This window comes from Notothenia coriiceps, unplaced genomic scaffold (genome assembly GCF_000735185.1).
Source record: "Notothenia coriiceps isolate Sejong01 unplaced genomic scaffold, NC01 NC01_scaffold00000339, whole genome shotgun sequence".
Taxonomy (NCBI): Eukaryota; Metazoa; Chordata; class Actinopteri; order Perciformes; family Nototheniidae; genus Notothenia; species Notothenia coriiceps.
Window position 1 is genome coordinate 19445063 of NW_011333040.1, and position 11085 is coordinate 19456147.

Genomic DNA, 11085 nt, shown 5'->3' on the forward strand with positions numbered 1-11085 from the left:
ATGACATGATCATTTACTTTTGACCCTATAATCATTCAAGTGTAAATACATTGAACATTGTTAATCTCTTTTATTTCTTAGACTAACATTTCAGCACAGATGTCAAGAAAAGTCAACCTGGGTATTAAATAATATTGTCAGAGGCCTTTTAAAATCATCTTTGGCTTGGCGGGGTGCTGAGTGGAGCTCTTTGTGCTTAGTGAAACAACTGAAGCTGTGACGACCGTTCTCTAGGCCTGAGACTTTGAATTATCTGTGATGGACTTTAAAAAGTGTTCAAATGTATCTTTTGGCTGCAGGCTATGTGACTAAAGGGTCAAAAACAAGATTTAAACCATTCCAGGTGTTCTCATAAAAACACAATGGCTTTTGGACAAATTGGACTCTTGATCCTGATTTATGTCTGCATGTCTTCGAGAGTCAATTGAGGATACAAAGAGGTTTTCTACTTTTCACAAAACACCATTGCAGGTTGATTGAATACCTAATTTGAAAGAAGTGCAATTGCTACCAGTTTACTCAAAAACACATCTATCAAAGAAGTGCTTTTGGAAATATTTCATGTCTGTTTCAAGGAAACAGAAAAGCTTAGAGCAGTGCTATTAAAGTCACAGCCTAATAGATATATCAGAGTTGAAGGACATGCATACAGCTTAGCATAACATACCCCAGACTGAGAGATACCAGTGGAGGCCTTAAAGCCTGACCACACACACACACACACACACACACACACACACACACACACACACACACACACACACACACACACACACACACACACACACACACACACACACACACACACACACACACACACACACACACACACACACACACACACACACACACACACACACACACACACACACACACACACACACACACACACACGTGTACGTCCATCAATCAGGTTCTGTTGATAGCATGGACAAGGTTAACAGCTGACCCCAGAATGGAGGGTCTGGGGTGGGGGTTGTTTTAGTCAGCTGATCAAGTGTGGGGTGGGTGGTTTAATACCACTCTATTTCTTTATTTCGCTGTGTTACACTAGGATACACACTGTCGTTTTGACTACCTACATTATAGTCAAGAGCAATGGTACATTAACATAAAAAGGCCGATTGGGAAAGCAGTTGCTGCTCTAAGACGCCACTGGACTTCTAACATTTTTGCTTTTAGATTTTAGTTTGCCTATATCAGTACACACTGCATTGTACAAAAGGCACACATTTACATTTACATTTCTCTTCATCCTTAGTGGCATAATGGTGCTTTTAACATAAGGCCATTTTTGTCCTGATTGATCTATGTGACTGACAATATCTACCAAAAAGGATGTTGATACAGATAAGTGTTGGGTTAATGAGATCCTCTTCCTGGTCTTGCAGAATACTGTGGGAAAACAAAACTACAATAAACACAAAAAGAGAGGCTGAACGTGCAGGGAGAAAGGGGACAGAGAGGGATGGGAAACAAGGGGGATGGAGTTTAAAACACTAGGGAAAATAAGAAAGAGATGACAGAAACATATCATGAGGTTATTTGAGGTGTGTGTTTGTCTATGTGGGCGTGTGGGGTAGGTGGGAGGACAGGGTGAGTTGTTTCCTGGCCTTGGAAAAGCTGGCAGTGTGGAGGAGGGGAAAGCCCAGGGCCTGGCCTGCCTGGGGCCGCGGCCTGGCCCCTGCCCTGGCCCTGCCCAAACGCAGGTTATTGAGTTTAACAGGAAGTGGCCTAGGACTAGATACAGTACTTTTAAACTAAAGGCATACAACATAATTGATTTCTCATAATGGTTAAATATATCTCCAGTCTTTATCTTGGTCATGAACTGCATCACAAATAACTCCATTATATTTACAGTATATTACAGGTGGGAAGTTGGTAAGGAATTAGCCCCTGTCGTTTAACCAGCGTCATGTTGACATGTCAACTGTTGTCAACATTCTAAGCATGCCAAAGCAACTTCTGGTGAGAAGGAGCAGCTGGCAGCACCATGTGTGTCCCAGGAGGCATGTGCTGTCCCTATATTCCCGTTGAGTAAGCAGTGACTGAACCTACAATGCAGAAGAGTCTTCTGCATTGTAGGTTCAGTCACTGCTTACTCAACGGGAATATAGGGACAGCACATGCCTCCTGGGACACACATGGTGCTGCCAGCTGCTCCTTCTCNTGGTGATTGGCTAATGGTCACACAAGCCAAAACATCGTTATGACATCATAAAGTGGTCAAAATCTAATAAGCTCATTTTCAAACAGGTTTTTATATAAATGGATCAGGACAAAAAGTGAGCGAATCTTTTTTCCTGAAACTTTCAGAATCTCTTTACACAGAGGGGACACATGTTGATGTATAAAAGACATGAAAAAGTGGATTTTGCATAATAGGTGACCTTTAAGATACAGAATGTTAGCAGCCAAGTCATGAAATGTCACATGAAGGACCTATTTCTCCTTGATTGATTGGGGTTGCTGACCTTCTCTGCACTCATGAAGCGATCTTTCTCCTTGATGTTGATGTGGTCGATGGTCAGACCCTGCTCAGCCCGAGACTCGTAGCGGACGCTGCCATCAGGACGCCGCACCACACGACCCTTGCGACCAGTCATCTGCGGGAAAAAAAATTCATCACGATGTCAAGTAAATAAATAATACATTGATTTAAGTGGAGACAGTGAAACCATTTAGGCTCATTAGAAACACACAGCGTGGTCGTTTATCGTTCTTTGCTTTGGCTCTTACCTCTGAGACTTGATCTGGTCCTCCAAACTTATCGATGAGCTCGTCCAAGGTGTTGAGAGGTAGTTCTTTTCCCAGCACGGATATTTTACTGAGGAGCCCCTGCTTCATCTCCTCTATCCTGGCTGTGAACAGGAAGCAAAGAGGAAATTAACCATGTAACCCTGACGTCCAAAGGTTGTCATTGTAGTTATATTACATGTCACTTGTTAGACACTTTTATCCAAAGCGAATTATATAAATTCAATACTGTGGGCAATTTGGGGTATAGTGTCTTTCACAGGGATACAACGACATGCTGACTCCTTATATACACATTTCATTCATGGTTTTACTAAGTTACTACAAAGGTGCGTCCCTCCCGCTGTGTGCAGCTAGAAGGACAGCAAAACGTTTTGTGGCTCAAGTGAGAAGGCTGATGTGAATGGGAAACAATCTACTTAAAAGAAAAAAGACTTGTGGACTTGGCAACGTTTTAGAGTTATTTAAAATCTTATTCTACAGATGGTATAATACTCCTGAAATGACTGTAGCCTAACCTTTATCCACAAATGTGTGTTTTTTTACACAATGAACAAACAAAAATAAAAACTTTAAGCTAGATTAAGAATCTGAAGGTAAGACCTATTTGACCAAATAGTTGAGTGTCACAATAACAACAAGCTATAGAAGGTTTGTTTCTCTGTCTAGACATGCAAGTATTTGATCAACACTGGACACACCTACTTAGGCTGACATATCTTACAGAGAAAATGACATCTCCCTACCTGTCTGGTGGCTAGTGTGGTTAACAAAAATGACATCATCATTGTCTAGCAGGGAGTCTGGTGAGGAGTTGGAGTCCGTGTCCATGCCGTCGGAGTCACTGCTGCTGTCGTCGCTGATGTTGATCACACCCCCGCTGTCCACCGTGTGCTTGGGTACCTTGGGATGGCGACCCCTTGGGGGCTTCCCTGATTGGAGGAAACATCATGTTATTAAATGATAAAATTTGTATTAAGATATTTGACTTTTTGTATTCACACTCAGTGAGAGGCCAAGAAATAAAAGCATAATGCAAGAAAATTGGGTTTGACAGACAATCAAAGCTGGCAGATGGTAATCAAACAGCCAGAAACACATAAATACATGTATATACAAACAAACAACACTGTTAACTGGTCAATTAGGCTGCAGGGCAAATTCCTGACATGTCTGCTGAGTTCTGGCTATTCACAAGGTTAAAAAACATATTTGTTCTAATACTATGTAGAGTACACATGCTGGCACTTACGTTTTCTCTTTGGGCCCGGGGCTTTCTCTCTCCTCTGTTTCTCTGACGGGAAATGTTTTGTTACAAGCGACTGGAATACTCCCCTAAAGGAAAGAGGAAAAGAGAAAAACATTGAATCTGACAGCAAAGCGGACGACACAGGACAGTTGTGGCAGTTTGACACCGCATACATTTCTGATCTGGCCTAATTATACTGTCAGTTGTTGACAGGGTGACGAACATGTTGTGTGTGGTCTAATATCCTCAAACCTTCAGGCATGTCTACTTTGAGAGGTTCAGGGTAGAACCGGTTCAGAGCGCTCATCACATGTACCCTCCCTCACTTGTTATTCTGGACTGACGTTGTTCGATAATTAAATAGCTGCTCAAAGGCTCAGAGATTGTTTTGTTTTATTGAGGATAAATGGTGAGGACTGAATTTATGTAACAAAGATGATCTGATGTGCCACCTAAAGGCAAGCTTTCTAAAGCCTGAAGCTGACTAGCTCTTATATCAAATGTATGTATTGAGGGTGTATTCGCCTCAATATTGGCAAATCACTTTGATGAAGCAACAAAATGAAATGTAAGAAACCCCCAGTTTGCTATCGCTTCCAAACAGACACACAAACACGCTCTTTCTAATAAACAACACTCTTTCAAACAACTTTATAAGAAGATTAATATTATAGAAACACACAAACATGCAGAGGAAATAGTCCTTTTCACTCACTCTGCTGCAGACACAAATCTGTCGAGCTGGCCGTCGTTCTCATCCAGGACTTCTCTGGTGCGAGACTCTCCGGTCGACTGCAGCCCGATAACGATGCACTGTGGTTGAGGTGACAAACATACACATCAATAAACGGGTCTGCTGTGTCACTTGAAGTATTGAGGACTCGTTCCTGGCATCATGATGGCACATATTCTAACATCCTTAAATGCATTCCACTCAGCATGTGTAAAAGGAAGTGTAAAACATGGTTAACAATACTTTAAAACAACTCTTATTTACTTATTTCTATGCAGTTCTCCCTTCTTTAGCAACATTTACAGAGATGTGTTTCCTGCTTGGGCTTTCCATTGAAGAGTCCTCTAGATTATATATACTATATGACTCAGTGTGTGACAGTGTGTTGTGCTGACCTTTCCAGCCAGCAGCTCTTTCTTGGCCAGCTCCACCAGGCAGCGCACCTTGGCTGCAATACAGAGGTATTTGAAGAAGCGCTGGTGAGACGCCCAGAACTGCCCCCACAGAGACTTCCTGCTGACCAGGCCCAGCTCATCCGCTGCACGCATGAACACCTGCAGAGCCTCTGCCCACTGCACACAGATGTGAACAGTCACAATTGTTATAGTTTCATCTAGCAGGAAATACCAAAAGGCTGCAGATATGGAAGAGAGTCAGGCATGATGCTCACCAGTCGGGCAGCTTTGTTATAGACCACTTTGAAGTCACTGTCCAGTCCGATCTCTTCAATGCGGAAAGACACCCCTGAGAAGCTCAGCTGCCTGGCAATGTACATCCCGCTCACTTTCATGTCCATGGCAACGATCTCCATGGCACCGACACCTCTGTTTATGAACAGCATATAAATGATTCAACACAACACAATCAGGGATCAACCAGCTATAACCACAAACTGATTGCAAGAGATTTGCCAGTTGGCACAGCCATTGAAGATATATATCAACATGATTGAAAGGCAGGGATAACGCATAACACTTTCTGCAACATGTCACCCTACAAACCTTTTCTCGATGGCATGCAGGAAGTCTTCAAATGCTCTGAAGGGCGTGCCCTCACCCCAGATTCCCAGGCGGCTCATATAGATCATGTTCTTTGGCTCAGAGGCACCTGGGGCAAAGATTTAAAAAAGATGTATTCTTAAATGCTTGTTCATATTGCATTACACATGCACATGTAAGATTGTGTGATTATTTATGCGTCTGCCTACCTGTGGCACTGGCATACACCACTCTGGCCCGCGGCAGCTTGTTTTGCAGGTCAAGCACTGCCTTGCCCATCTTTGTAGATGTGGCATTCTTGGCTTTGTGGCATTCATCAAAGATGATCTGTAACGGGGAAATGTCAAGGGCATAACAACAAAGACGTAGAATATCGTTTCGTGTTTGAAAACTGTCAGATTTCAGTGAGGTCTTTTGAATGAAAGGATACAACTCCATCGAAGTCTGGCTTGCACCAGTCCAGGATCTGTTTGATTCTCGTCCGGTGCTGCCCTCCTGCCTGGCTCTCTCCGATCAGCGCAGAGTAAGTTGCAAATAGGACTCCTTCTGAGGTAGCTGTGTCTCCGTACTTAATCTAAAATAACAAATCAAATAGTCAAAAGAGGATAGCGTTTGTGAAATACAGAGCTAATTTACCCTGTTTCCAAACACAGCTCGTTTCATTTGCTTGGATACACGCATCATTTAAACAGTTGCCAAAAACAGATGTCATTCTCTTAACTCATCACACTCACCTTGTTTAAGGCATGCACAGGAAGAAATGATGCATTTATGTCTTTGAGATCTCTCTCTGCATCAAATTTCAGGTCATTGGATATGCTGAACCTGAGGGCAGGAGCAGGAAAGTCATTCATTCAGTCGGGATCTGCTCCATGTATCCACTCTGGAGTCAATCAGAGTTGTAATTCTCTCTTACCATAGTGCTTTCTTCCTTCCCTTATTGTAGTTCTCCAGGATGATTCCTGCCACAGTGCGTCCCTTTCCAACCCCGGCCCCATCTCCGATCAGGAAGCCCGCCCTCTGGTTGTTCTGCAGGATAACTTCGTGTTGCTGAGGGTGCACAAAGAGCAAATATATAAACAAAGATGCATGGGCAATAAAACGTTAGCCATCACAGTTAGAGAATGAATAATTGCTACATGCAGTGTGTGTGTGTGTACCTGGCAGGCGTAGATAATAGCCTCTAGCTGCAGAGCGGACAGCAGGCCCCCGCTGACAGTTAGCTCAGGGATAGACAGAGTGTATGTGATGTCAGGAGGAGGGACACTGGACAGAGTGCTGGTCTCCACCACTATGTCAGGATGAGAAATTCCTATAGTGGCTAGAAAAAGGAAAACAGCAGTTTAAATAGGGGAACAGTTTACAAACATGAATGATAAATCCATAATGTGAAAAGTGTCCTGTTTTTTAAGGGACCCTATCATGCTTATTTTCAGGTTCATATATGTTGTGCCTTTACTGGGACATGTCTCCATGCTTTAATGTTCAAAAGGCTCTTTATTGTTCTCATACTGCCTGTGCTGCAGCACCTCTTTCCACCCTCCGTCTGAAAGAGTCTGCTCTGATTGGTTATTATCTGGCTGGCTGTGTTGTGATTGGTGAACCGCCTAGAGAAGTGTGGGAAATGTACTGCCCCTAGCAAATCAATTCAATGTGTTGGATTGCTAGCCAATAAAAGCAGGAGTATTACACAGTGATGTCACTATGCTACAGAAGTAAATAAAAGGAGTCCAATGGAGACGTTCCCGGCAGTGGGGGAGTGTCTGGGAGAGATTCAACTTTAGGATTTTAGCCTTTGCACACCTCTCTCATTACCTTTATAACAAACTACAGGACACTCTACAAGTGAAAAAAAAAAGCATAATATGGCCTCTTTAAGCAGAACACTGTAGATACATTAAAAATGAACTTCATGTTTATTTATTTATTTTATATTTTCTTCATGTTCGGCATTCAGTCTAGTAACCTACATTTGGAGGGTTTGTACTCAGCATATGTGTCTACATGTCCCAGTTCATCAGTCTCTTCTTCCTCAGCATCCTCTTCTTCCTCTGGGGGCGGCTGTGTTCTCTGAGGCTGGGCAAACAAAATACAAAAAGGTGAGTATGTGTTTCACGTTAATGAAAACCACATATGGGAGTTATGCTTCTCGTTTCAGCGAGTAAGGAAAGACACAGTAGCTGAAAGATAGAGGCAGGTCAGCTGTTAGCAGAGAGGTTAGCGCAGCACATTTAAAACCCCTTATCAGGGCATGGTAACCAGGGCAACAGTGAAATAACAGATAAAGCTGAAAGGTGCAGAATGAATGAGAGCTTTGAAACATGTTTGTAGCTGCAGATAAAAGAATGCTTTACATATTCAGGCAACATCCAGCAATGTTATCTGAGAAGCTGGAAATGCAAAAGGGTCCCATTTTGACAGGTTAATATTACACTGTCTCTTTGTATTGTCACATCAACTATTGGAAAAGACAATGCAGTATTATGGAATAGTCCATTCTCTAGGTGCATTGGCAGAATGTCCAAACCATGCAATATGCAGCAATGCTTTCATCATCTGTGGTAATACAGAGAATGCACACTTACACTATAACTCTTAACATGCAAGTAGCTTTAAATACTGTCAAAATGTGACCCTCAGCGTTAGACTAGTGGCTTTTTATGTTGATATGAAAAACAGTCTAAGCCTTAAACCCAGGTTAATAACAGATCCGATTAGAGGGGTTGGTGTGGCTACCTGGAATCCTCCTAAGGGTGGGGTGCTGATAATAGCATGTATATCATCCAAACTGGCCAAGCCATGAAACCTGCTGGTGCCATTCTGCTGTCAACAATGAAATGAAATGAAGAAACACAAATGAAAACAGTGCACAATGCATAAGAAAAGAGTAACACAAAAACATGAATAATCCTTGAATATGGAGTGCGTGTATATATGAATGTGCATAAGTGAATGTGGGCGCTTCATAGATGTCGGATGGAGCAGCACTCAAGAAAATGCAATTTGTTGTCAGGCGGTGAAAAGCCAACAACAACAACAACAAAAGGCAGATAAAGCCGTGTGTGTGTGGGAAACATAATGGATGGAATTAGGGCAGAATGAAAAGGAAAATATAAAAGGCTTTCAGAAGGCAGAAGGAATGAATGAGCTCTGATTCATATCACAAAGATATCCCTGAACCCTCTGAGTCAAAGAGGGCTCAACAGCAACCAAGCAGGGATAAAGAAATAACACTCAACAAAGTCGCTTTCCTCAAATCACTGACTCTAAGATCATGATAAACTACACTGAGGGACAATCAATCCAAAACAATGACGGCTATCATTTCAAGTCTCATACGAGTCTCTGTAGCGGGGGCTAATCTGGTGAACGGCTTCAAAATGTCTGTATAGTGTTTATGTGACCATGCCTGAAATATCAATATAGCTTGTTACAAATGGTAACATTCATTCAATATAGTATAGGATTTACTTTTTGAGAATACTGGATGACTCAAACTTGAGTGTGTGCAATAACTGATCAAAGTAATACCTATTTACAGTCTAGTGACCCAATTCCAAGTCTCATTGTTGTCTATTGATCTGTTTGTGTGTGCAGAATTGCATTGAGGCAGTAAGAATCATATTTTTAATTTTAAGATACTATTTTTCTTCTTCTTGTGTCCAATTTGCTGTGGAGAAGTCCAAATAGAAGTGTAGCACTAACATAAAAGCTAAATAAGGCTGCATTGGTTTAGTAGTGTCTTTTTCGTGTGGTCTAATGGCTAAATAGGTTATTTGAGGATGCAGAGCATTAGCCATGGTTAAAACATACATTAACTGATTGTGGCAATTAATTACTTCCCAAGTAGATAATTGATACAAATTGGCTAAAATCCATTCGGCAACTAATGTCGATAACAAGCAGAACATCTGTTGTTCAGCGATGGTACCACGTGACTGCTGCACTGTGTGATACAAATATGTATTAAACTGTTTTCTATCAAAAGACTGCACTGGTGCCGGGGTTTTGTGATGTGACTGGTGTTGGCCTATTTCGTTTTTTTCAAAAGAATGAACATGAACCCAGCTACACCATAAAAGTCCCACATCAGAGTGAAAGGTTGCAGAGAGCCAGAACAGCACGAATGTTTACAGAGAAAAGGGACAAGAGTGTTTTGGGTGATGTGTGAGTGGGTGCTGGCTACTGACCTCTAGCTGGCTCTGTGCTGGTGTGGTGGTGGTACTAGTGTTGACGTCCCAGAGGGTGGGCACTGTGTTCAGGTTGTCTGGGCTGATGAAGGGTTGTGCATCAGCATACTCCGACAGCGAGTCAGCCGGAGAGGAGAACAGGGAGTTTGTAGAGAGGTCATCAATGCAGGACAGGTCCTGAAGGCAGAGAGGAAGAGAAAGGATGTTATGTTCAACTTCTAAAGAAAGGGCAACATCTGTGGCAGAGCAGCGAGACATACCGATTTCCGTCCAGCTGTGAAAGAGTTGAATATTGTGAAATGACATGTGGATTGCCAAAACAAAACCACAGCCAGAAACATTTCCAAGTACTCTCATTACCAAGTGTCATGGAGAAAAAAAAGTGACTAAATCCTAAATATATTTCCTAAAGCAGACACAAAACACAAAGCAGAGGACTATTCGGTGCATACCTCAGAAGGGAAAAGTTGGGAGTGAACCACAGACAATAAAGGTGGCCCATTCATTCTGGAGTTCAGCCAACACAGCAATATTTTGGGAGTAACACGAGAAGCCTAAACAAAATCTAATCACACACAGATGTGCGAGGTTGAGCACATAAAATAGAAAGCGAGTGGCGGCCATAATGAAAGTGCTTGTGTCTTCGTCTGTATGTGTGTGTCATTTCAGCTATGGCTGCCTTCCAGACGCCCCTCTATTCATATCCTTTTCCAAACCATTAGCATGCCACGTTCTTTAACTAGCCCCTCACAGGCACCCCTTGGCCCCCTGAGACTTGTAAACATGGATGAGGGGAGATAGGGATTTGGAGGTGAGGAGGGGGGAGAGAATATGGAAGACACAACAGGCTGAACAGAGAGAAATGTTTTGGGAAATGGGAACATGGGTCTACATTGTGGTGTATGTGTATTCCTGTGTGTAGTCCCTCAGTTTGTGTGCATGTATATTTATACTACATGGGCCATGTGTGAAATTCCCACACCCCCCTTTCCAACTACACCCTACAAAAGGACCATGAGGCAGCATGAATACTTCCAGAATATAATACTACAGTTTAACTCACTTTTAAGGGACAGTTCCACATTTGAGAAAACTAGCTAACATAAAGAAGAAAAGTGTCATCTTGATTGATAGGTCTGTGCTGCATGTATGGAT

General features: G+C 42.4%; 1 protein-coding gene across 1 annotated transcript; it reads right to left on the minus strand.

Moving 5' to 3' along the window:
- Positions 1–1562: 1562 nt before the first annotated feature.
- On the minus strand, positions 1563–10188 carry sbno2b (strawberry notch homolog 2b). Its single transcript, XM_010778723.1, has 17 exons — positions 9931–10188; positions 8477–8563; positions 7711–7816; positions 6901–7061; positions 6657–6790; positions 6475–6565; positions 6171–6314; positions 5950–6067; positions 5744–5849; positions 5413–5566; positions 5138–5314; positions 4725–4822; positions 4013–4095; positions 3507–3692; positions 2743–2864; positions 2478–2609; positions 1563–1760 (listed from the first exon to the last, which is right to left on the minus strand). The coding sequence occupies exons 1-17, from the start codon at positions 10186–10188 to the stop codon at positions 1563–1565; spliced, it is 2355 nt and encodes a 784-aa protein (XP_010777025.1).
- Between the last annotated feature and the right edge of the window lie 897 nt (positions 10189–11085).

Coding starts and splice junctions, on each gene's coding strand:
- sbno2b (XM_010778723.1), bottom strand. CDS start 10,188: ATGTCTCGCTGCTCTGCCACAGATGTTGCCCTTTCTTTAGAAGTTGAA. Junction 7,062..7,710: donor TGAGTACAAACCCTCCAAAT/GTAGGTTACTAG, acceptor TCCTTTTTCTAG/CCACTATAGGAATTTCTCAT. Junction 4,096..4,724: donor AGATTTGTGTCTGCAGCAGA/GTGAGTGAAAAG, acceptor TCTTTCCTTTAG/GGGAGTATTCCAGTCGCTTG.